We start from the raw sequence: 27,102 nt of genomic DNA on the forward strand, positions 1-27,102 counted from the left end.
CTCTCAATCCCAGCTCCAGTGAACGTTCAGCTCCAGCAGAAGGCATCTACAGCACTTCACTGGGGCCTGGTTCCCTCCTTCACCCTCCCCAGGCAGAGCTTAAACTGTAGTTTCCCATCGAGAGTCCGGTCATCTAACCATATCAATCCAACGATAAAAGAGGAGCACCACCATTCCCAAGTCCTTTAGCTCAACCTTCATTCAAAACTGCACACTGAATTTGAGTCCACTGCCCCAAACTTCCAGGTCAGCCAAACTGATTTTTTCCAAAGATTTGTCAAAAAGTTATCCTGTCTTTGTGTTCAAAATAGAGATCAAATGACTTTTTAACCTCAGCAATGAGAACGGAAACTCTGGTTATAATACTGTTTACTTTTCCAAAAGGAGCTGCATTCCAGGTTCCTCTTTGCTGTTAGAAATACAAGTTTGCACCGGAGGAGGATATAAATACAGTATGACAAGCCTGCGTAATTGACGCCACCAATACTTCCCATTTCATAAGTTGCTGGGTAAGCTGTAAAAACTTCCACTTCTTTCAAGTCAGTGCTGCAGATATTGAACAACATTAGGCCAAAAAATTCTCGACTCTGATCAATGAGAATCAGTCTCCTTTGTTGATTCTCCATGTAAAATTAATTTGAGGTTTTCATCTATTGATTATGAGATACACTGACTTTGCTTGTAAATATATTTCAAAAGGACGGGTAAGGCAAAACATATTAACAAGAGCCCCTTTGGTTTATGATAGCACTGTTATGAATGCGGAATCACATAACAGACAGTACAAAAAACATTTAATGCAAAGTTAAATACAATACAAACTTTATTAAAAATAGGTTGCAAGTGAAATACAGTAGAAATGGGAAACTACAGCAGTTTTGATGTTTTTCATAATAATGCACAGACAAATATGAAAAGCACTTTTACACATATTCACACTTGACCCGAATGCCCAATAGCGGCCAAATCCACTCGACTGAAGGTTATAGGTATTTTTTTTTTGCTAAGCCTTTTTCAGATTCTAGCAGCAACAGTAATTCAGCCACAGCATAAGTTTTTTCCTTAAGAAAAATTTGTCACTGTAAGGCTGCTAGTGTTCTCAAGATAAATTGGGAGAGGCTTGCTTTTCCTGATTAACAGACATAGCAAGCATGCAGATCCTTCATTAACACTTTGAACCAGTTTAATCTTCTACTTCATATTTAACAGGTGAAACGGTAAAAGCACACTTTCAAATAAGAAACCTGAAATACGTAAAAAATATTTACACTCCAATTTTCATTAACTTGCATTTATTTATCATACAACTCTTATTAAAAGTGATTTCTTTCCTAAGGCAGTGAAAGTCTACCCCTTTGTATTTGGAAGTGTGCACAATTCCCTAAATATATATTTATAAGAGAACAATATGATACAGGAAAAAAAAAATCATCTAAAGCCAGTAAAGGGCTTTGTCAAATAGAAAATTTGCTTGGAATCACAATATATATTGTCTTAACATCACACAATGAGAAAAACTCTGATGAGGTCCTTATTCCCAACATCATCAGCCACATATGCACAGCTGAAGAGATAGTGGGAGGAAAAAGATTAACGACTTAAAATTAAATAAGGCTATTACAGTGCGAAAAAATAGCTTGAACTGCCAAAAAGGGTTTCGGTACAACAGTAACAGGATGCCAGTAAAGCCCGCTAGACGAAAGAAGGGCTCGCCAGCACTGCCTCCTCAGCAGGAGCAGAGGTGGTTGGGTGCCAGCACACCAGGTCTGTTCATGACCTTACTAACATGCCCACTCCCAGCCAGCCGTATTGTATCTGATGCTTCACACCAATGTGCCAGTTCGCTTCTCCACAGAAAAAAAGAAGAAAAAAAAAAAAAGATATTGCTGAACTGATAATAGCAGACTTATCAATACTTTTCCTTACCTACTAACTTCTAATCTACCTTTCTCAGAAAACAAAGGTATCTGTTCTGCTCACCTTGGAACTGGAATCATTCATTACTCCTCGCCTTTAACACGTTACAAACATTTTGGTCCTAGCTGATGAAGGGCCACTAGTGTGGCCTACTATCTATTGCTTATGTAATTTTTAGTAAAGCAATTATCCAAAGGTTTTATTGTCACATTTTTGAAAGTCTGAAGCACATGTAGTAGGGATGCATCAACGTACAGACTTTTCCATAACTACAGATACATTCGTAGACAACCATTTTAGACCCAACAGATACGTAGAACTAGAAATATTTTTATTCCAAAGTTCTACCTACAGAATGCGTGTTATTCCAGTACTAAGTAATGGTAAGATCTGTATTGATATGCTGATCATTCTATGAACACAATACAGTATGTCAAACTTGTGTATAAAGTCTTACTTAAGGTGGCCCAGATATTGGCTTCTTATCAAACAACCTAAAATACTAATTTCTAGTGCACAGTTTAGTTCAGGCAGTTCAAGCTATTCTCACTCTCTCTGCTCAGCAGCTAAAACAAAAGTGTGTCTGTAAAACACCAGGAAACAGAACTTATCTTTGACAAGTGCTACTTGGTCTGGTGCACAAGAACTTAACCCCCAAAACAGGAAAAAAAAAAAAGTTACCTTCACGTGATTCATATCTTTAAAATTTTACAGTGCTTTCATTGTATAAACCACAAGCTCCTGGCAAAGTAATCAGTTTTCTTGCTATTGCAACATCTCTAAATCTTAATTAACAGTCTTAGAGGAATCAAAGTCACTCCTTTCAGAAAACATTCATTTTCTGTTCATTAGTAGTGTGCCCCCCATCTCAATCCCTCAATTTAGAGATCTTCAGTTACATCTGATAAGGTGCTTTAATCTTATTTTGTGTTCAACTCATTTTCCAGTTCCATTAATTTCCTAGAAGCTTTTACTTTATTGGATACATCCTGACCCTGTGAAAAAAGTCGCTGGCGTTCCCTGAACGTCAGGTTTTCTGGTGCTCCAGGTAAATCTGTATCTTGACTGGAAAGGGGAAAAAAAAAGTCTTTGTTATAAATCTTATCTACAATATCCTTAAATATAATAATTCTCAGTGACATGTACTGGCTGAAAGCTTTTTTGACTACAGAAGATTCTCCGTTTAGCGTTCTGCAAGGTTTTGTTCCCAAATACACCTTTAATTCTGACACTGTGCTATCACTTTGTCAAATTAGTGGCTCATGAGCCATCTCTGGCACGTTAACATGAATGAAACTGCTTGCAAGTTTTTAAAGTGAAGTGCAGGTGTAAACTAAGGTTCTGTCTGTGTTAGCACAGCATTGCTGTTGTGGCTAAATCAGCAGGCCTTTCCGTGTCTAGGAAAAAGCACTGGAATACAAAGCTTTTGTGTCTTGTAAATAAAACTACCGGTACTGAGGTATGCTGTAGCGGCTGCAACACCTCTGTATTTCATTCTATGCTGGCAAAGCTTCCAAGAGCCACTGTTGGCTAAGCTCTTGCACTTATCTCTTACCCTTGTAGCAAACCAATTTGTGTGTTATGTGTTTCTGACCATGGCAGTGAAGATCTCAAACCATTCTTAGCTGTAGCTGTAACAATATCTTACATATGTGATTAACCCTTATATAATGAAGCTTTAATATATTCTTCAATATCTTGATCGGAAGATGACTTTTAGCTCCAGGAGGTCTCTGCTCTGCATGTTCCACTGAAACATTAACTACATTTTGAAACGTAGGAACTGGCCTAACAGCTTCTACAGAACCCTAGCCAAGCCCAGCCACATCTCCAGTACACTACACAGTAAAGCTTGCCACTCACATGTAAGATACAGCCTGTATTATTTACGCTTATTACAAATTTGGTAAGAATCCCACTTGAGAGGTATTGTTCAGATTTATAAGTACACCTAAAACAGTCAAAGTTGTTAATTTGCAATGATTTACTGAGTATTCAGTTGTAGCACTGAAATTTCCTGCTGTGAATTAGTACTTCAGATCCCCTAAAGACTTGTGGAGAACTTAGTTGTATTTTATAGTAATCCAAGATACTCCAGAACCAACGGCAGAACTCTTGAATAGCCCACAGAATTACAACACCAACGGAAAATACTGCAGAAGTTAGCCGAGTCAGGTGTATAAAAGTTAATGGGCTCCTGCACGTCACCTTTTAGATCTTTTGTCTCTTGGATCCCGATAAACTTCATGGGCTCCAACAGCTGCTCCTCCAGATCCAGTGTACGAATTTATTCCTTATGCAAAAGAAGAAGTAAGTTGAAGGATAGCAGTTACAACACAAAAGTTTTCTATTGTATTTCTTCAAAAAGGTGCAGTGCTTCTTTCAAGAGGTAATCTCAAACTAGAATCAGAAATAAATTTAGAGGGTCATCTGACCTGTAGACTATTTAAAACCAGTACTACCAAATTCCACCTCCTGTCAAAACAGCTGTAATTTTTTTTTATTCCTAATTTTGAGTCAGAACACGTTTTGTTTAGATTACCCAGCACATATCAAATCATGGTCTTTATCTTATTATGGCTTACTGTAAGACAGACATTAGAAGTTGTTCAAGGAGACTGACAGAAAAGAGCAACACACTCCGTTATCCTGTAACGAGCTCCACAGGGAGTAAGTTAGCTGCAGCTGCTCTCTTTAGGAGGCTAAAAGTAAGCTAAGATTAGTATATACCATCTTTGCAATTCAGCAGAGTCAGAATTTTTGTCTGTTTAGTCTCATTAAGTAAACAGTATCACTCAGAAAATGCTCCCCCCCTTAAAATTTCAAGCAAGTATCTTGCAGCACTGCACCTTTAGTTTAAGTTGATGTAACACACAGGTTTCATACATTATATTAATTCTTTCTAAAGGCCACAAGACAAAACCTTTTCTTTCCAATCAAAAAGTTCAATAATTTAATCTATATTTAAGACCATATTATCTTATTAACTGTCAGGAAAAGAGTAAAAGTAAGTGTCAGCACAATACTCAGATTTGTCTTCAGACAGTTCGGGTCTCGATATTGTACACGTTATGTCTTGTGAACCTTCTTTGCTATAGAAGGAAATGTTTGCTTCTTCCACTGGTATATGTAATTTCTCATAAATATTCAATAACAGACACATGAGGCTGGAACACACAAGCAAATTTCGCTCACGTGTTGCAGGCTAAATTTTTTCCTCCAAAAATTTGCAGCAGACCAAATCATACTTGGTTTGCTAGGCACATGAAGATTTGTTTTTCCTTTCCGACACGCGTCTTACAGGCACATACAAGTACCACCTCCCCTGCTCTGGGAAGTCTGCGTCCACATGCCGTGGCTCGCACTTCCACCTGCTTTAGGACAGCAGCTTTGATTTGGGTGTTGGCTTTTTTTCTTGGTTAGTTGACAGACCCAATGGTCTTAAGAGAACCCAGTGGAAGAAGGTAGGAGAGCAAAATTTGCAGAAGCGTGGTTTACTAGAGTTAACATTGAGAACAGAAGAGAGCTGTAAAGGACAGTAATGTAACAGAGTCAGCGAGATGGGAGATGGTAAACTGCACGGTGAATTCTGCATTTTGTGCAAACGGCTTTGTACGTTACGCAGGCAGTCTTCATAGAAGCTTGAGCAATCAGGTGAAGTTAACCTGTTCTCATGGCTATTTTGAAAATTATGAAATAAGAGTATTCAGAATTAGTTGTATGGTTTATGAATTAGGTTATTAAAGGCGAAGCATCATACTACAATATTCCTTAATTGTTACCAAAACCCTAACCAAATCTTTGTAGATTGTCCTTCTGATTGTTTTCCAGGAAAAACAAACGCGCATACGTGAAAAATATCACTGAACATTTCACTTTCCTGAGATTAATTTTCCATTAAAATTAACAGAAAGCAGGATTGGGAAATGCGATTACATATGAAATGGCATTCTGGGTTGTGGATGATGGGAGGCAGGAAGAGTGGTGGTGACAACCACTGAGAGATGGTTCTACAGTTACTTAATTCATTACATGTACAGCCTGCAAAGCGCCAAATAACGAAGGGAAGCAGGGGCCTTTGGAAGCCTACGTGTTGTGATGAAAGGCACATTTTACACTCTATTGTAGTCAGTTTCAAATAAGAATTTCTAGAAAAAGAAAGTCCTTTGAAAGAAGAAAAAAATCAACAGAGATATACACTACAAAAGTTTCATGTCAGAAGCCTGACGTTTCAGAATATTCCTAAAAGCAAGCTGACAACATAGACAGTCACAGTGTTTAAAGAGAATCTTTTCCATACATTTCCTGTCTGTCTTTAATCTTATTTTAACTCATTTAACTATGTGATACAAGGTGCTCAAAAGCTCGAGTCAAAACTGTGATTTGGGTTCACTGGTTGCAGGTTTATCAGTGGGCTCACATCATGGTACACAGGCATAATGGAATTATTTGCATTGTAATGGTAGCACATAGGAGGTAGTGTACAGTGTGTCTACTTACACTCCAGTCTAACGACGACACACTGAAAAGCTAAAGCCTTCCCTCACCTTCCTTTAAGATTTAGAACCTGTAACAGAGCCAGACAGGAGTGACAGATGGGCTTGCAGGATCCATAGGGACTACTACATCATGAGATCTCGCAGGCAACAACAGGATAAACAAACAGTTTTGGGTTTTTTTTCCTTTAAACAAGTATCAGAGTGGATACTTTTTATGCGACTTGGGTGCTGTACTGACCCCAAACAGTGAAACTGCTAAGCACCAACTGTATCAGTTGGACAGTAATTATAACTGAGCTAAACTACTGTCCCTTCAGCAACATTAGAACTACGCAATGCTGTGCAGAGCTTCTCTTCGGCCCTGGAAGCAGTCCAAATGTAGCAGAAGCTGAGTCACCCTGCAAAGGAAAGGATGCCTTGTGGAAAATGATGACTTGAGCCTGAATTGAAAAGGACGCAGACAGGAAGCTCAAAGTATCATGTACCTGTATGGCCTTAAACATATCCTAAATCAGATTCATACACTACTGCAGCTGGATTAGAAGTGCTTCTGATAGGTGGAACCTACTCTGAGCCTCATAGGCCCCCTGTGAACAGAGCACACCACACCTCTGATTCAAGAAAGTAAGTGATTTTCATAATTCATTAGGTGGACAAAAGGGTGATACGGGATAGACCATATTGTAGGCATCCAGATCTGTCACGGAGACTTGAATCCAGTAAACAAGTTAGCCATTTGGCTAGAAGCCAGCATAAACACAGTCCCTTGCTATCTCAGGTGACTTGCTACCCTTTGCATTTTAGAAGGACGATCTGATCAGCTGGAGTTGCTTGTCAGATATTTGTTGACTTCAAGCACAAGTGAAAAGAACAAACTAGGAGAATGTCCTGGCCACCACTGCCTTCAGAAAAATACAGGAGAAGAAAACAAACGTAGGAGAAGCACTGGCAGATGCTGCTATTCAAAGAAAAAAAATCTTATATTAATGGACCGCAAATTTATTAGAGTGAGATTTACACAGACACATACTTAAAGAGTAAACTACGTAAGACTCCTCCTATACGGCAGCAGTTTTAAAAGAATTTAGCATGGAACTTTGGACTGAATTAGCTTTGAATTCATGAGTGTAGCTAAACGAGTACTCTGCAGATAAAATATGGTACTGACGTTACTAGCAGCTAGAGCTCTACTTGAAATTAAACTCCATTATGGCTGCCCACTTGGAGTTATAAGAAACAAGATGAGGAGGAGACAAAGAAATACAAGGGTGTAGAAGGGAAGGAGTAAGGCAAAAAGCACTGAGATGAAATTTAGACTTTTGTCTCTCTTTGCAAGAAAACTGCACCGTACAAACCAGAAGTAAAAGAATGGTGCCTAATACATGAAACTAACTGCATGTCCTGTATGTCTCTTGCTGCTTGTATATTTAAGAACTATGTCTACAAAGGTAATTTTTAAAGCCATTTGCACACACTATTAAAAGAGAGAACCCTGGTACCAATAATGAAAGCAGAAGATAAGCTCTGTCCATGAACCCATTAGCAAAGGTGTCCTATGCTCAAGAAAGGTGCATTTCCAGATGCCCTGAGTAACCAGTGGTCAGTCATACAAAACAAATCACTGAAAGATACAGAGTGAAAGCCAAAACCAACAGTACTTCGAATTGGCTGTGTAACAGTTAAAATCATTTCTGATTCAGTGTGTGAAAGACGGAATTTTTGCTTTTGAAGAGTTTGGGTAAGGAACAAGGAAATTTGAGAAATCAAAACAATTAAAAATTGGAGGATTCATATTAATATCAGAATTTGAGTTAGATCACCATAGTGAAAAATAGCGATTAAGTGGGGAAAAAAGTAAATCACAAAGTAAGTGATTCAATCTACAGCACCAGAGTTGAGAACAGGAGGAGAGTTCTGTAGAGATGACTGATTTCATGGTGTCTACCTTTAGAGCTGCTGGCATGGATGGAACCCGGTTTGTTTGGAGGGGGTGGGGGCTGGCTTTTTTTGGCAGCAGTACTGTTGGCATTGACTGGAGATGACTGGAATGAGTTGGAAAGAAAGAGGCCATCTGAAACTGGGCGAGGCTGGCGGGAGGGCTGCTGTGGCTTAGGGGTGGCAGGAGGAAAGTCACCATAAGATTTTCTTGTGCTGGAGTACTTATCCTGACCTGCTAGATTGGAATCCTCCTCCTCCTCATCATCATCATTGTATGCAACAAACTTGGCAGTATAAATCGTGTCAGGGGAGAGGACCTGTGTTTTGAGGTAAGAGGTGTTTCGCTGAGGTGGGGGAGGAGGAGCGTTAGATGAAGGGGTTGGGGATGGGAGTTCATATTCCCGTGGAAGCGGAGGTCTGTACAGACCAGGCTCGTCAGGTTCCAGTAATCTTCGTTCTGCTTCATCGTGCTGCCTGCGCCTTTCGGCCTCTAATCGACTGTAATACTCCTCTTCCTGACGCCTCTGCAAGGCCAGAGGAAACAGAAACACAGTGGTCAGAAAGACAGACGTTTAAATCTAAGACAGACTTAAGTTTTCCAGCACCAAGCTACAAACATCCTTTTTTGTCTCCTTTTGTGGCAATGAGCAGGGCATCTATATGGACTCATACAAAGAATATTTACTACTAAGACAAAAAATGGCAGTCGTCCTGTAACACAGCGTTGCTGTTATTTCCAGATTTACCACTGGCTCTGGTAACTAAGGCAGCTGCCTGTGTGAACTAAGGGCTATTCCAGCATTTATTACTCAAAATGTAACCACAGTTAATAAGGGGTAGATTTACTAAAGCTGTAAAGAATCTGTGGGAGAAGGAAATAACTAAAATAACTACCATCTTAAAAAAAAGGCACTTTGTAATTTTGCTGCATGCTTATACAATGTAAATTAATCAACAGAACCTTGGAATAAATGACTCCTAACAAAGCTTCTAGTATAAATACCAGGAAAACTACCTTCACATAGAAATCAAATTAAAAAGAACTTTTCTAAAACAGACATCAAATAACTGTTTTTAAAAAACTTTTCTAAAAAACAAATTAAAAAAAGATATGCTAATGATATTTATATGAGGCTACTGACCATTTAAAAGGTCATGAAATATCTTCTGTGTGTTTTTCCAGTTTAAAAGATTTTTACTGTTTTTAAACTAAATAGCATTTAATCTGTTCAGCTCTTGTCTAAGCCACATTGTAAATTAATACAAGGGTCTATTCAATAGTTTGTTTGATAATGAATGAAAACGTGTATTTGGAAACTCTATGTTACAAAAACCCCTTTTGTCTAAGTACGGTATAACTTCTGTTGGGAATATATGACATTTTGAACAACTATCCTTTCTGTTTTTAATCCATATCTTTAACAAAATCCATCTTATCTGCTCAACACCATGAGTCAGTTATCCTAAAAAAAAATTAAATAAATAAATCTGATCTTGTTCATCTAGAGCAAAGACATGAAACTCTCCGCCTTGTACTACTCTCTAAAACCACTGTAGTGGTGAGATGGCACTGAGTTCTGGTCGGCAGATGCACGATTGTCTCAGTCAAGATCTGTCAGTGAAAACCCTTTCAAGTGCGTGATCCAAATGTTGTTTGTCTGCATCATTGTGAGAAGTTCAGAAAGCCTTGACTGATTTTTTTGGTTGCTTTTTGTTTGTTTTTAAACTTTCTACAGTATATTTTTAAATACTTCCCTCAGTCCAGATACACCTTCCTCACTTCTCACCTATCACCACCCCCAGCTTAGCTGTCTTCTGCTCATCGACCCATACTGCTTACGGAAAACAGTCTAACAAAGCTTGAAAACAATTTAACAAAACAAATTAACAAAGTGAATATATCTAAAGGGTTTTTTTAAAATATATATTTGCTCAATCTTCTGAGATGAAATTTCTCTCAACATTGAAAGCTAGCCCTCTTTCTTCATTCTGAAGTCAGTGTTAATAACAGGCAATTCTTCAAAATCTGGACAGAAGTAACTGTTCTTTCCCTAGGAAGAAGAGGGTCTTAAACATGGCAAGAGTCAAATGACGTGCTCTGTCCTCCAGTTTGGAACAACAAAGCTTCTCAAATTCACCTATAATGTTCTGAAGGAACATAGGAGCCTGAATTTTTAGAATCTGTTTGATTGCATTTACTTCCTTTCTAGAAGACAATTCCTTTCCTCCCATAGTCCAAACGTAAAAGACAACATGAAGTACTCATCTCTACTCCACCCTATTTCGTATTTTTCTCTCTCTCTCTGTATTGGCATAAAACAGTTACTGCAAAAATACTTAAGTGCCGTCTCTGAGATACAGCAAAAGCCAACGCCAGTAACTCAGCCATTCTAATAAAGAAAGTAGGCAAGTCATGTTGGGGGCTGAAGGAAACCAGGAGGCAACTAATTTCTGCCATAACTTTCAGAAAAGGCTCTGAACGCAAGCGCTTGCCACTGCTAAGGTTCACCTTTAGCAGTTAAACCTACAATACTATTTCTGCAATACCAGTCAACTCCAGCCACCACAAATGGACTATTTGTTTAATTACTTTTTGTTTTATATTGGATAAACTGAAGCCTTGGGCCATGACCCTTATCGGTAGGGCTAGCGTGTTGAACCCCTGCTGACCCAACACCGAGCTGTCACTGGCCAGGCTAAAGCGGGGAGGTCTGCAAGAACCCCTGCAGCACTCAGAAGACCACAACCTTTTCTTCAGCCTCTCTTCTGGTCCGCTCCTCCTCTTGCTGTCGGCGCTCTTCTTCCTGCCGGGCCCTGTCTTCTGCTTCTCGTTTGCGCATTTCTTCCAACTGTTGCTGCCGTCTGCGTTCTTCATCCTGTAACTAACAGAGACGCATCTTTAATTTTTTCATCACTCATATGGGTAAGATGGATCAAAAAAAAGATATATAACCCGAGTATTTGCATCTAAAAATAACTCATTCAATAGAAAATGCTATACTACAGATAAATCAATATAATTTCTAGCTGCTAAGAGTATGCTTTGTTACATTGTTTTCCCTAAAATCCCTTTAGGAAAAAAAAAGAGGGGGGGAAAAAAAAAAAAAGATGCACAGAACCACATACATAAAAGCACAAAACACACAGGGAGACGTTTTTAGCAGCCATATATGAATGCCTAGCAGAAGACTGAGGTGACTCACATTCCAGACAGCTTCAGCAACCATAGTCTCGTAGGTACAGTAAAGTGAAATTAAATGCTTGGAACCAATAGTTCACAGCTCCAGCAGCCAATTGGTTTTTCATTTTGGATTAGTATTTAAGCACCGGAAAAATCATGACTCATTAGTCAAAGGGTCAATCCATTTAAAGTAACAGGCTCATTGAGCAAGTCTGCAAAGAGTCTCGGGAGATAAATAAAATCTCCCACTGTATCTGCAACAGATGTGTTTTGGAAAAAACAGAGTGAGGCAAAGAAATCTTTGACTACTGGGATTAAACAACTCACATGAACAACTGATGTCCAACAGACAATACCTGTTTTATATATGCTTATGGTAAACACTGCACAGATAAGAAAACTGAGGAACAATCCACAGTTTGCACAATTCTCTGAAGCTAACAGTATGTACGCCCTTGATGGACAGGAATATTCACTGGCACAATAATATTCACAAGTAGAAATTAACTGGACTACATGCTGTGTTATTTCTTACTGCAGCATGTGTTTTAAAGTGTTTCCCCTCCCCGCCTGCCCCCCAAATCTTTACACTGATTGGTAAAAATCAGTAAGTCACTGGATCTTGCTGCATGTAACACGGAAACTTCTCTGCCCCTAGATTTGTTTTTACAATCCAGTTTCACTTGCAGAGAAAGGCCCTTAACACACAAAGCAATAACGATCTAGTAAGAGAAATTTAGTTTTAATAGACCTTGTGAGGACAACCTTCATGTAGGTCTCTCTCCCCCCAAGTTAATTAACAGAAAACACGCTTTAAAGCGGATTAGGTTTTTTAATCAATTTTCTAGTCAATTCTAAAACCAAACTTTTTTTGGGGGGGCTAATTTTCTGGTAATGATTTCCCCCCACTGTTCATGTACTATTTGTGTTATGGGTATCTTATGATCTTGTACAACAGGCAATTTTGAAAAGATTTGCCTTCTACATCTTCAAGCAGCTATAGAGACTACCTGCAGTGAAAACACCTCTCATTTGAAGTGTTAAAAACCACCATTTTTGAGCATGAAAGGTAAAGAACAAAAATTAATTAATTTAATTTAGGCAGTAATTTTGCAAATGTATACTACAGGATGCTACCTCCAAGTAAATTCCCCTTATTTAGGGCTAAAATTTTTGTAATTCCTAACTGAAGACGACATAAAGGTAGGGATGAAATTCAGTATATATGGTAGAGCACGGAATAAAGTACTTAACCAACTCCCTGCTTGGATGAAGACCTTTTCTTGTCTTAGTTCTTATAAAGACATTATTTTAGCAAAGGAGATAATATTGCTGTCAAAAGGAAAGACAGCTAGTTATTCAAAAGAGTTGTAGAAGAGAAGTAATTTCCTTCCAAGAAAAAAAAAAAACAGGGGGGTGTGGGGTGTGGGGGGGGGAAGGACAAAAACTGCACAGTGAAAAAAATACAGGAAAACTCCTTGACTGTGTCCCAACTGCATTTAGAGAAAAACTCTGCACGTGGCAGTTACTGATCCCAGGTTACGGTATGGATGCCTTTCTCCTTAGTAGCAAATATTCCTATTCAAACGCACTTAAACAAGAAAATATTTTCAAATAAATTAAAGGGAATGATTTGTTTGATTAGGATGATTTGTTAATGATTAGGACTGATTTGTTTTATTTTCTTGTGAGCTTAACTAAAGCAAGGAGGGAAAACTGGGCAGGGTGCCCACCTGGGAACTGTTGTCAGCATCTGAACCATAATAATTGCGAAGACAACAAGTATCCAGGTCAGAGGCTATTCTAAACATAAATACCTAGTAAAAATTATATGTAAAGCACAAGCAGAAATAGAATAACTATCGAGAGAGTGACATTTCATTTCTTTATGATTAGTAACTAGTTTCTCCTTTGGAGCATTCCCAGACCAGGGCAGGGCGCAGTGGGATAGCGAGGCGAGGCATGCCAGAACGCTTGCAGGCATTTGTGCAGAGAACACTACCCAATTCAAACTTCATCCCACATTTTCAAGACGCTAAGGAAGATTAGCTTCACATCCCATTTCTAGTAAGAGGGCTGTCAGATTCCCAGCTTGAATATTTAGATTCAATACCTCTCTATCCCAATTAGTTTTTCTCTAATTTAAAAGTCGTGTTGCGACATGATCTACTGTACTTCCAGGGTTTCTCCAAAGCAGCACGTGTTTATATTGCAACAGGCAGAAACAGCTGATCTGTACAGCCAGAGTGACGGAGGAGAGCATTCTCCCAGCAGTAACCACGAGAAGCAGCTAAGCACAAAGCACCAGTTCTTTCCCCCTGCTTTGTCCCAGCTCTAGACAGTTCGCTTAGCCGCACATCTCTGTCCCCCTATCGCCAACATGCGCTTGCAGCGCTATTCCTACCTAGGAGGGGGAAAAAGGCCACCTTTCTTCTGAGGCATTGCGCCTGGCAAAGGAGCCGATGGGCTGATCTGTATCAGAAATGTTAAGACATTCCTAGGACTGGCAGGCACCCAGAAAGTCTCAGATTCCAGGCAAAATTCATTTCCCCAAGCACTGCCTAGAACGCTTTAAAAGACGTTCCAGAAGAACTTTAAATTTATACCTATTTATTTATGACAGCTAAAGCTGGGTCAGATCAGTGGCCCGGGGAATTTAAAAAGACAAACACTAGCCAAGTTGACAATTCATGCACTAACTATTCATCACTTTTCAATTCCTTGTAATTAGCAGAACAGCTATCACCAATGTTCATGTTAGACATACATAAAAAGCACTAAGCATTTGAAAGTGTATTTTTTTTTCTAGAAACAAAGAAGTAATTACTTGGGTACATGAAGTGGCATAGGATAAATGCAAATATGCCCAGAAAGTCATGTGAACAGTATGAAAATGATGAAATTAGGAAAAAGAAGTATTCGCTGGGTATAGTGTTCAGCATTATCTATTTCAGAATTAGCTTGCTTGCTTTACTGAAAGCCAAATTTATGAACATAATAAATCCCCAACTGATTCTGGCCATAGATCCATCTAGTAGTCTGTCTCTGACCACGGCAGGAAGAGTTGCACGTAAGCCTGGCCATTTCTTGTAGTATCTCCCCAGCATTCAGCACGGTACTAGAGATGTCAGCTGCTACAGCCTCCTGTAAGCCTTTGAGTGGCTGTTCACAGGCGTGATGTCTATGAATTTGTCTAATCCATTTTCAAAGCTGATGATACAGTCTGCCTTCACAACCTCCTGTCGCAGAAAGATCCTGAAGTTTACAGCCTGCTTGGCAAAGTACTTTATCTATCCAGTCGCAGCTCTGGGGACCAAGTAATAAGAAAAAATATTGATAGATACTAAGTCTGAAAAATCCATGACTCCTGGCCTGTCCATTAATTCAGAAAGCTGACACGCTTCACTTGTTTCGCTGCTGTCAACTGCTTAACACTCATGTACCACACAGATACAAAAAACACTCAACACCTTAGACAGACCTACTAACTTATCTGAAGTAGGCATTTTAAAAGATGGATTTTTTTTTTTTAAATAAAGCAGCGCTGAAGATCCAAATCCATATTTTGAACATGCATGTTTACATTTTTTTCCAGCAGCACAAATTACTACACTAACAGAACTTGCAAGCATTACCTTTCTTTCAAATTGGTATATTAGTTACATAGAAATACACTTTGAAGGGGATATATTTTTTTCTCTGGGAGACTACAGAACTCTTTTTCCATGTACCCATTTCCAATGAGAGCAATAAAATACAGAATTAGCTGGAGTCATAGCAATTACTGCTCCAGTTTGAAAGCCTGTCATGTTTTAGATACAAGAGAATGGTATTAACCAATTGAAATTGAAATTATATAGTAACTTAATAATTGCATGTTTATGTGACCTACTTGGAAATATTAGTTCAGAAGTAATTTCCGAGTTTACCAGCCAGTTTTTCTTTAATGAGAAAGTTGTAACACCTGTAAACAACAGGGTTTCAGCACGTGCTTAAAACTGTATGCTGTATTACTAGGCTCTCAGGACAATTTCACTTCAAATTGGAAAGGAATGGTGTTACTAGAGCTCTTCTAAAACCTGTAGGAGTGGGGAAGGGAAGCGAGGAAATCTTACCTCACAGCCTGTTCATTCAAAGTTATTAGTAAGATTTTATAAACACGATTGCACAAAACATCAATACACAGTTTTACGTTAGACCACGGCTGCAACAAACAAACCAAGCCTGCAAGCAGAGCACAACATCTAAAAGAAAGGAAACACGAGGAAAGGAGTCACCACATCTGGAAACATTCAAATGCATGCTTACAGTTAACTTACTACTTATTATATCACAATGATTTTTTAACACCCGAAGAGGCCAAATCATCATCATCCACAGCACAGAGGGTGGTTATTAACAATATCAGGAATTGAAACAGGAAAGAGAAAGAAACAAACATACCAAATCTAGAACAGAGATTGCTGGCACAGCAGTCTGCTGCAGGTAGTAAGAAAGGGGAAAAAAAGAAAGATGCACAGTGAAAATAAAGATAGGTTAGACTTGTGCTATTTCAAAAGCATTTTCTTTTATTTGTTAAGTCAGCTGTTTTAGAACGAGGAACTGAACTGACATAATCCTGAAATACAAAAACGAAAACAATCAAATAATCCAGAGTTTTTATCAGTATTGGTTTGACTCATTCAAAACGGCAGTATTTCTCCAGAGATGCTACTTAGGCCATCTCTAGCAGTATAGACAGTGAAACGTAACCAAAATGCAAACGTTAGTTCAGTTCAAGACAACTGCTGTTTTTTAGTTTCCAAGTGTTCCAAAATGCTGGATGTACTTTATGCGCAAGTAGTATTTCAAATCCAGCACTTACAGAGAAGACTGATACAATGTTATGCGATGCAACTGGCTTTCTGTTAATGACACATGGTGTTTTTAGCCTTGCTACAGTAAAATTTTAAAAACACTATTTGTTAAAACGCTAGTTTTACATGGATTTTTTTATACCCATAGGTAACTGCCTGCGTGCTACAAATTACATGTTAGAGATGCTGGGCTTTAAACGCAACCTGTTTGCCAAAGATATATTTAGCTTTTCCTTTCTTCACTTTCCAAGTCTGAGGTATCTATTGTTTTACACAGTAATAAAGTTAGCCACAAGAAAAAAAGGAAAGCAATGCAGACTGCAGCAAACACAAGAAGAGTAAGTTTAGGAAACCAAGCTGACAAAACAAGCCTGAGCTCAAATACTACTCAAGCTGATAGCTATTTCTGAACGTCAAAACAAGCATGTCCAAACACTTCTCAAGAATTAAAAATTGCTTACCACAGAATTAAGTCAAACTTTCAAGATAAACAGAATACACTCAGCATACTACAGAGCTAGTTTTTAAGCCTGTCAAAGCATAGCTGTTGGTATGTAACTTCAGTATTTGTGCTATTATTCAGAAAAGAAAAATAAATTTTCCTATAGAAATTGTGTCTCAGTAATGAGATATTTAACAGTTTGTGAGAGACAACAGCCACCAGCAGAGTGATAAAAACTTCATCATACTATTCAATTGTATTATCTTATTACATATATTACGAGCTTTCACAGTACTGAAGCTAAGGTTCGCAAACCGTGTCAGATACTGATTAAACTGAACACCATGCAAAATCCAGGTACGTATGAGCTGGAGCCCTAGACCGGGTGTATCAGTTGTTACAACACCCAAACCCACATGGCTCAACCTAATTTTTCCCCCCAGCAATGCTGGGGTCACCACTGAGGTGGTGGTAAAGGCAGAGGTAGCAGCTGCCTTATACCCTGGCCGTCACTCGGAGCAGACCGGCAAGGTGGAATCTCAGTTCAGGTCACTGTTCCCTGGAAACAGTATGCATTCAGTGTCTGTGTTCAGGTCCGAGACTACAAATAAGAACTCATAGAGGTAAATGTATTTGGGGGGGGAGGGAAAGGGGGGGAAAAAAAATAAAAAATAAAATCACACTACTTTTGTTGCTGATTCTTCTAGAAACTTTCATAATTTCAAACTTTTTCGCTTACCTTCCTGTAAGCAAATTCCTGTTATATTTAACCTTCTAATCCTACTCCAGGTACACGGCAAAATCCCTTTATCCAAAGGGAATTTCTTTCCCCACAACCAGAAAAGTAAATTTGACTGCCACCTTAGATTCTATAGTAGGTAGCTGCGATACCTTCATAACACAACACTTCATGGGCGATGCCACTGTAAGTTAGCAATTTTAAAATTCAAGGTATTTAAGAAAGCTTCATCCTCGTTTACCCTATAAGAGTATCTAAATACTCAGACAAAGCCAGAGAACCCACCAAGATAGATATTTATAATACTTTTTGTCTAGAAAGGATTATCCCCTTTTACCCTCGCTCTTCTTTCTGCCTCCAGTCGCTGCATGATGAGCATAGTATCCACATCATCATCCTCCTCTTCATCATCATCTTCATCCTTTTGCTTTGATTCTTGAAGTCGCTTTTGGAACTGCCACTCAAGCATGAGTTTGCGGAGACGGTCATTTTCTTCCGCTGTACGATCAGGCTTGTTCTGAAGTTCCTGAATCTCTTTGCTCAGCATGTCCACAATGTGCATCTGTTGCTGCTTCTCCAGTTTCTCCTTTGCATCCCGTTTCCAGGGATCTGGAGAGAGGCTGTCACTAGAGGACAGTTCTTCCTTGCTGATAGTAATGTACTGCAGATCTCTCCGTTCAATAGTCCGAGGCTGCTGTTGGGGCTGCAACTCTCGAATAACTGTTTCTTGAGACCTCTGCAAAGTTGAAGGTTTTTCTGATTTCACTTGTTGAAGGGAAACAGGAGGAACCACGGGCTGAGCAGGAATTAGTGGCTGAGAACGCATTTGGCCCAGTTTTCTCTCCTGCTCGCGACGTTTCCTTTCTCGTTCTTCTTCCAAACGTGCCTTTTCCTTTTCATACCACCTCTGATGCTCTTCTCTTTTTTTACGCTCAGCAGCAGCTACCTGGGAGGATGCTTGGGCTCCTATCTGATTTGGAGGAGGAGGCGGAGGCAGAGGCAAATCCATTTGTAGTTCATCAAATTCGGCTGCATAATGCACTGGAGGAGGTGGCGGTGGAGGGGGAAGATCTGTTCTGATGGGCTGGGAAATGGCCACTGGAGTCGTCTGGCTAGTAGCTGGAGTTTTCCAACGGCCAGGTCCACTTTTAGTTAAACAAGAACCAGGCGAGACCGGTTTGGATGAATGGTTCAGGTGTTCTTGGCTAGATGTACTAGAATCCACAGATGAATTCATCCACTGATCACTGTCTGACTTCCGATCAATGTACTCTACGTCCTTCCGTATAACAACTTCCAAACGATTCCTCTCTGGCTGGAAAACTTTATCTCGGAGTTCTTCCTGGGAACGAGCGACACGCTGGAAAAAATTAAACAAGGCATGTATTTCATAGTCCATCTATATTACAACATATTTGAAAAAGGCTCGCAAATGGCATTCTTATTACTGAAGGTAATTACTTTTAGTGAATTTCAGCATTTCCATGCCCAGTAAGTTTCCCAAAACTAACAATAAGATATTCTTCTCTGTCTTTTTCACTCATTCTAGCGATGGAAGACTTTGCAACCTCTGAAGTGCCTGGAAAGCTGGACTGGGAGGAAGGATGAACACAAAATGGAGTTTCAGCTGAAAAACCTCCCCCATCTCATGCGATTTCTCAGGACTATCCCTGACACCCGCCCTCCCCCACATGTGAGCACGAGAGTCCTGGCAGCTCAGAACAGCAGCTCGGGCATACCAGCTCTGCCATTCAGGCTTCAGCTGGCTCAATTGAATATTTTTCCTATTGGGAAGGCAAACAGAAAAGCTGCTGAGGGAGAGAGGAAGCAGCCTCTGCCCACCCTCCTCCATTAACAGGCGAGATGACCCGCGGGAAGCTCCCATTACTACAGCACCATTCACGGGTATGGAATGTGGGCAGAGAGGTCTCATTCTACCTGCTTTTGGGGCAGGGGTGTATTGGTCTGCGCTTTTGCCACTTTTTTAGCGCATCGAAAACCAAGTCTGTTTTTTTTTTTTTTATACAAGCTCGGGGTCTTATTGCACTATACAACCTCCTGAAAAGGAATCCTGGACCATAAGTTAGGCTTATCAAATCTATTAATGATTTTCTTGAAGCAAATATTCATACTCTGAATGTTAGGAACTACTAAGCCCTGAACACATAACGTACCAATTATCAACAACTGAGAGAAGACTAACAAAGCAAACTCCTTTTCTTTTTCCTCCATCAGTGACCTTATCCATGACCTCCAAAGAATGCCTTCTTTGAGATGAACAAGTGTATTTTTTCTGCTCTATTAGTCCAGCAGAGCTGAACACACAGCTATTTGTGTTAGATTTGCTGTAAAGATGCACCTAGCCAAACACTTTGCTAATGCCTTCATAACAGAAAACAGGCATTTCATGTCAGTCAGTAGCTTATGACAGCTTTTTTTTTTTTTTTACAAGCCCAGTTCTCGCTGTAAGGATTAAAAGGATATATTTATTATTTTTTTTTAAAAGTCTATTTTCCCGTAATTTTCAACATAAAAGAACTACTGTATGGTGGGGAAAAATTGTGTACACTTTCAACGCTTGTAAGGAGCTAAAGTTTCTAGCCCTTTGCTTGATGAAAATGCTTTCCTGCACTGCATTCAGCCGTAAGACGACAGCTCAGATTCAGTATCTGTCAACAACTTCAACAGATGGGGTTCATCTCACCAGTTTTAACCACCTCATCTAAGCTACTCACTTAAGCTTGTCTTAAGCAGGGGAGAGATGCAAGTCCAGGCAGCAATTCATCCCATTAAGACAAATGGATAGGAACCGTTCTCCGGAGGTACCAGCCTCCCCCTGTCCCACCACTGACAGAGAAAGCCTAGATGTAAACTATGCAGTTAAGATTAGGCGAGATGAAATCACGAAACGTGAAGGGGTTAAGCACAGAAATTCAGCAAAGTATTTCCATAACTTTGCCAGAGTCATTTAATTTGCAGCATTCCCCTTCAAAATTACCATCCTACTTTGGGAATAACATCTGTTTTCTTAACAGCTGAAATAATTAGGATTTAATATCTATAATAATGAAAAAAAAGCACTAAGCTTTTATCCAATTGACTTTTTACAGAACTCACTTGCCAATACATGTGTGACTAATCAATCCTTACTTTGCTTCTGTGACATGATTTCAAGATAATTTACATGACACTGCATTTCCAAAAGTAAAACATACTGAGGCTGGTGTAACTCTCCGCTTTTATCACAAATCAATAAATATAAAAAAAAGTTTTCTCTCTATATTTTTAAGTCTCTGGTGGATTAGAGAAAAAGATGATCCAATGACTGGATTTGGTAGATCTAGATTTAATTTCCTGCATGGATTTGAGTGAAGTCCTCATTTACAAAGAGCAGAACAACATTATTTTCTAATTTATAACGGTACAGTGGATGTAAATTCATTTCAGGACAAGAAATATCTGCACTTTGGTAACAGATTCAACTTGAATTTATTATTATTTTTTTTAAGCAAGAGCAGGGAATGTGTTTCAGTGAAGACCTTGGATAGGCCTCAAAGTACTGTTTTATTTCATTTTTAATACTTCACTTTGTCACTTGAACAGTGCAACCCACAGGCAGAGACTTTTCCATGTAAACCTTCTTGGAAGGGTGAAAGATTTAGTTTGCTTTTCAGAAAAATCACAAAATCTTTTTTAAGACAAACCCTACTACCATCTACACCCCATTACCTCTAATGGGGGATTAAAACATCCCAGACAAGAGATCTGCAGAACACGATAATATAAATTCTATGGAGGTAGGCAGGAACGAAAGAAAAAAAAAAAAAAAAAAAAAAAGAGTAGTGTTTCTGAACCCAAGCCAATCTTGGCAAAAGTACAGTTGTTCCCTCTCCCCATGGTATAGTTTGTCGTCAACAGCTCAGAGATTATAGAGTTGACTGTTTTGCAAAAATGTCTCCCACAGTCTGGGAGTGGAAAGCAAGCAGTTTCTTTCTGGTTGTTTGGGGTTTTTGTTTTGGGTTTTTTTTTTTTTTTCCTTCTATTGAAAGAAATTACTTCTCACCTGCATTGTAGAATTGATCGAATGATTGCTTTCTGCCTGGACCTGTGGTTTTTCTTCATAATTTGGCCACTGACTCTGAGGTGGACCCATTCGATCCTGGGACTTTGAAGCTGGGAATGTGAAATATTCTCTAGTATAGGTCTGTGTTGGGATGGGATAAGCTTCAGGTCGTGGGGGAGGAGTCTGTTCCTGAAAAATGTAGAAAGAACATAGGGTGGAATTTTTTAGTCACACAGGTCTGTACGGAGTATCACTCTAAACGTGCATTTTCCAAATTTTTTCTTTTGGCTCATAAGAGCATGGAACAAGAGATAAAGGGGCTGCCTAGTATCAAATATAACTGTGGTTATGACTCATGTTTTTATGGTCTGAAAACAAGTATGCAATATTATACAAACCTAAGAAATCACAAGGATAACTTCATGAACAAGATTTAATAAAATCACTCAAAGCTGTCTCAATCTTTCATGAGCTTTAATAAGCAAAAACCCCCACCAAGTCACTCACACCAGCGTTACATTCAAATAGTTAAGTCAGACACTGGTTTGACTCAAGCACACTGACGCTATTGATAGCTAAGGAAAGTTTAATAGCCAGCATTTTGCTTGCCACTTCTGACCTCTGTACAAAGATTTCCAGTAGAGACTGAGGTTATTTTGGTGGTAGTTCCAGATGCATAAGCGTTCTTTCCCCCGGGGCTTGGAGGCTGATCTGTTGGAAAGTTAAAGGAAGCATTTACATGACTGTTAATAATAATTTACATAACTTAATAAAATAAAAACATTCATAAAATAACTATGATTTTTCCTTCAAATAGTTCTAACAAGAGGCTTGCTCCAAACATAACTACTACGTTGGCATTCTAAACTTAAACCATTTTTAAAAACAATCATTCCCTTTTGAATTCAAACAGCCTCTAAAACTAGTGGAGGAGGCATCTACCCTTAAAAGAAGGATAATCTTACTTACTTGCTACATTGGGGCTGGAGCGATGATCGGCTCTGTTCTTCATTAATCTGTCATCCCCTGGCAGCTTCTTTGGTTCACTGTACTCGGTCCACGGCAGCTGAGGGCTCTCAGGTGATCCATTTTGAGTGGAGTTGTTATACAGCTCAAATCCTTCACTCTTTGGTCGGGGTTTACCTGAGCCACGGCGGTCAAAAACTGTAACAGTTGGATATGTATTTTCCCCCTTTCACTTATATTAACTACTGTCTCGCGGGTTCTTTTTCAAACCAGAGCTACCTTGCAGTTTCCCAGTAAAGCAAGCGCTAGATTTTAAAATCTTTGCTTCTTCAGATACACAATCCCACTCTTCTATCTACTATACAGGATTCCTTTGATTTGTATGATTCAAAAGAGCTTTTGAAAAAGTACCACAATATTTGGAAAAGCCAAATGTGCTTTACTGAAGTCTCTTGCTGACTCTCAGAGGCATATGGCATCTGGGATGGTGGTGTAAACTGTGATAATAAGGATTTATTCTTTTAACCCATTCTTTTCTATACTGTAGTACTACCCTATGTGTAGAAAAGGTCTTCCTTTACAAAATTATTTCCTTTACGATGTTATTTTACATAAGATTTAAGTATGTCTTTTGTTAGTTCACTGAAGTAGGATGATAAAACGTAACATTGGAGAAACATCAAAGAACTTCTTATGATCAGACACAGAAACTTAAGAAGATACATTTAGTTTTAAAATAATAATAATAAAAAATTAAAATCGATGGCAAAACATGTTCCAGAGACTTCTGTTTCTATTTATTTCTCTCTCAGTAATTACACTACACTCTCTGGTTACAAGGAAGTCATATTCCAAGAGGAGGAGAGAAGCTTTTATGAAAGGGATAAAAAGCCATTGAAGTTTAATGCCCTTTGTATTCACTATACTCCATCTGTTAAAATAAAAATTACTTCATACCAGAACTGTGTCTAAATGCATCATTTAATTTTTTTAAAAGGTACATATGCGAAGTATTTATTAATGATTAGACTAGCATAATTTCAAACACTATTTAAAAGCAGATTAACTTCTGATAAGGAAAGAAATGCTTCTTTTCTGTGTGATTATGTTTCTTCTCTGATTTAGTATTTTGATAATATTTGGAAAGCTACTGTGCATTATAATGTTTTCTGCATTCTAACACTTATAAAGCTGCTATCGACATAAATAATATTAGCATTTTTACCTCTTTGCATCATTGGGGATGGCTGATTAAGCAGGGTTGCCAGGCCATGGTAAATTGCTCCTTGTTTTGCTACTTCTAGCGTTACTACAGAACCTGTCCTAGTCATAAGTTCTGCTGCCCTGCAATAAAAGCCAAAGCAAATAAAACAAAATAAAATTAGGCACTGTAGTACTTAGTTCTTCTTATTATCAGGTCGTATGTCATAATTTTTCACATTTGTTTTAGTAATCTTTTGCTTGACAAAACACTCTTCTTCTGATTAATACTTAAAGTCACTTTGAAAAAAAATTAGAAGATGACTAGGAAATATGCTTGTTAAACAGACAATTTAAACATTAAACCTACAAGCAAGTACTGCTTCCAGTTCCTGCACTTAAAGGCAAGAAGCCAAAATATTTAAAATCAGAGCTAAATAAAGTTTGCTCAAAACTAAAGCCCAAACGTGTAATACAATCTCGTCTATATGCATAATCCGTATCATATACAGAAAGTACTACACGAACAGTTGAACGTGTTACTAAGGTTATTCATAGGCCGTTATAAAAAGCCAAGTCAAAGCCTAACACGTAAAAGAAGAAGGTTCAGCCCTTTTCAGTAAATTATTACTCTAGCATTTTCTTCATGTAAAGACCCTCAAGGAAAGCATTCCGTACCTTTCCTGGGACAAGCCCACCAAACTTCGACCATCCACACTGAGCAACTGATCCCCTGCAGCCAGACGACCATCCTAATTGCACATTCAAGAGAGAAGAAAATTCATACACCAATGCTAAGATGATCTAAATTAAAACAATTACTCACACATACTAGTAAACAAAGGATTTAAAAACATTTCCGAAGCATCTTTCTACCTTTGAACTTCTGATGTTTAAGAATATTACTAACCACATCTGCAGCACCTCCTTTCACAACAGACTTGACATATATTCCAAGTTTGTCTTGACCAGCACCCTACAGAGAAAGAGGCATTAATTTATTACATTTATATTTGATCTCTTAAGCATTCCACAAGCGTTAATCAGAATTTTACATGGCTAGGTAAACCTGTAAGTTCTGATTACTTTTACACATTCACAAACTGGAAAAAAATTATTATACAGAAAAGTGTTACATTCATTTGAAGTCAAAAGAAAATTTTAATATTAGGCTTATTGAACCTGCAAGCAACATTAGAAGCAAAAAATATTTGGTCTTAATGCAAGCTTGAGTAAGAAAGAAAATACATCAACTAAAACTTATACTTTAGAAGTTTGTTCTAATCCCCTTCTAATACAAAATACTTATTTGCACTTTTACATGCACGTTATTATTTTTTTTATACCTCTATGTATTATGTTGCAAAAGACTGCACTATTTCCCTTGCTAATACCCAAATGAAACAAGGTAAATTGCGGATTATAAGAAAATAAAATAGAAATGCTTTTTACATTCATTAGGACTGTAAAGGAGCTAGCATAAAGCAAAAAACGGTGCCTCTAGTTTGACAATAAACAAGTAGACATTATAATTAATAAGTATTTAGAGTTGACAGAGCCAGTATTTAAGTCTACTGTAAACTCATGCAATTCTGTTCGTAAAACATCTGCCTCAAAGTATTCAGCTAAGTTTTAAAAGGACTGTTAACAGTGAACTTATTGCGAGACAACCGACAGATTCAAGACCAGAGAACATAAGCATCTATTCAAGCCATGCTGTTGCATCATCCACATGCTCCAGTTTACAAGACACCACACAGATCAGTCAAAATGTTAGTATCACAAACCTTTAAATTGGCACTTATAAGGTAAGACAATCACTTGTGACTTCATTGTCTACTATAGCCATTTTACTCTACAAGTCACTTTGAAGAAGAATGCTAAGTTTTCAACAGAGCAGTTTTTAAATGGAACATCGTTTTCTAAAATACTCCCCAAGTTGCTTTTGATATTTGAATATGCAACTTCCTCCTCCTTTTTCCCACCCCACCTTTTCCAACTCCTTTTGGCAGCAGAAGGATTCATTGCTCCCCCCGTTCTAATAAAATAAAATAAAAATCAAGGTGAAGATTATACAAAAGCTAGTGTTACAGATGGTTTTCTAAGCAGGTGAAGGACCTAATTTTTATTCCTTAAATCTTGAGCTAATCCCAAATGTTTACTCAAAAGCCACAGAAAAGGAATTACTTTGAGTCCTGCGACTCCAGATTAACATTCTATATGTCCAAATTTTTCATAATAATTGCTTAGGCTGTACTTAAAGAAAAAAAGGAAAAACTATACAATAAATAAATGAAGTAAGGACACTTTCTTTTTCTGGAAAGAATATAAGGGGCAAAATCAGTTACTTCTTGTTTGTTTTGTAAAAGGGATCTAAAGAAACATCAAGGTAACTGCAGAATATTTTTAACTTTATATCAGAAAAATTGGTTAAAGATATGAGAAATACTAGTCAGAAGACAGCTAGATAAATATAATGAAATATAACGCTTCACAAATTTCTTCCCCCCCTTCCCTAGCAACCAAGTAGCACATGGGGAAGGATGATGTGGTTGACAGAATATCTAGACTTCCAGAACACACATGGCAAGATCTCTTACCAGGCGCTTTTCAAGATTTCAAGGTGACATGGCGTAAGAAGGAACTTGTCCTTGTATATTAATAGCTACTTCAAAAATGGATAGGAAGTTATTTGTTTTCACAAGGAAAGAAGTTATCATAGAAGCCCTAAATGAATATGCTGTTCAGCATGCACATAAGTGTTCCAGAAGAAGGGCAAACAATAATGTAACTATCCAAATGTGAAGTAGTGCTCCAACCTTCTAAGGGACCAGTGCCCATCAGGGCACTGTTGGCAGAACCAGTTATGACCTCCCCTTGTTGGGAACGGAAAATTAAGATGATTGAGTTTATATACTCTGAAGCCACTTGGGACTGATGGTGCTTTCATTAACTCCTAACTTCAAAGGATGCTAGCAAGAATCTCATCCCCCTTGGGTCCAAAGATCTGCCTAATGCTAAGATTAGGTAAAAAACAACAAGCCTTTGGAAAAGCATCGACACTTTAAACAGTGCACACATTAATCAAGCAGTGTGGGGACTTTGGCACTCGTAGATTATGTTTGACACACTATATCCATCTATATCACCTTTCTTATGTTTGATTGTGATTGTTAGTGCGCATCAAATGAAGTTGAAACCTTCTGTTTAAGCCCATGATACATGCACTGGTTTGCAAACAGTGACAAGAGAAACATTTGCAATTGCACTAGTATCCATTTAAACTGACTAACTCATTGAG

The 27,102-nt window shown here is 38.5% G+C and overlaps 1 protein-coding gene across 18 annotated transcripts in view; it reads right to left on the reverse strand.

The window, feature by feature from the left end:
• Positions 1-805: 805 nt before the first annotated feature.
• AFDN (afadin, adherens junction formation factor) overlaps positions 806-27,102 on the reverse strand; it is a 129,350-nt gene continuing 103,053 nt past the window's right edge. For 7 of the 18 annotated variants that reach the window (XM_054194624.1, XM_054194621.1, XM_054194618.1 and 4 more), the window contains 11 exons: positions 24,712-24,777; positions 24,480-24,553; positions 23,827-23,945; positions 22,605-22,799; positions 22,255-22,346; positions 21,636-21,824; positions 17,910-18,932; positions 11,102-11,236; positions 8,362-8,878; positions 4,126-4,210; positions 806-2,982 (listed from right to left, as the gene is read on the reverse strand). In XM_054194624.1, the coding sequence (XP_054050599.1) occupies positions 2,838-2,982; positions 4,126-4,210; positions 8,362-8,878; positions 11,102-11,236; positions 17,910-18,932; positions 21,636-21,824; positions 22,255-22,346; positions 22,605-22,799; positions 23,827-23,945; positions 24,480-24,553; positions 24,712-24,777 (2,640 nt within the window). In that variant the 3' untranslated portion in view covers positions 806-2,837. The remainder of the gene's footprint in view (positions 2,983-4,125; positions 4,211-8,361; positions 8,879-11,101; positions 11,237-17,909; positions 18,933-21,635; positions 21,825-22,254; positions 22,347-22,604; positions 22,800-23,826; positions 23,946-24,479; positions 24,554-24,711; positions 24,778-27,102) is intronic. The other 11 variants (XM_054194633.1, XM_054194632.1, XM_054194626.1 and 8 more) reach the window with 5 other exon arrangements.

Source organism: Rissa tridactyla, chromosome 3 (assembly GCF_028500815.1).
Source record: "Rissa tridactyla isolate bRisTri1 chromosome 3, bRisTri1.patW.cur.20221130, whole genome shotgun sequence".
In the NCBI taxonomy this organism is placed as follows: Eukaryota; Metazoa; Chordata; class Aves; order Charadriiformes; family Laridae; genus Rissa; species Rissa tridactyla.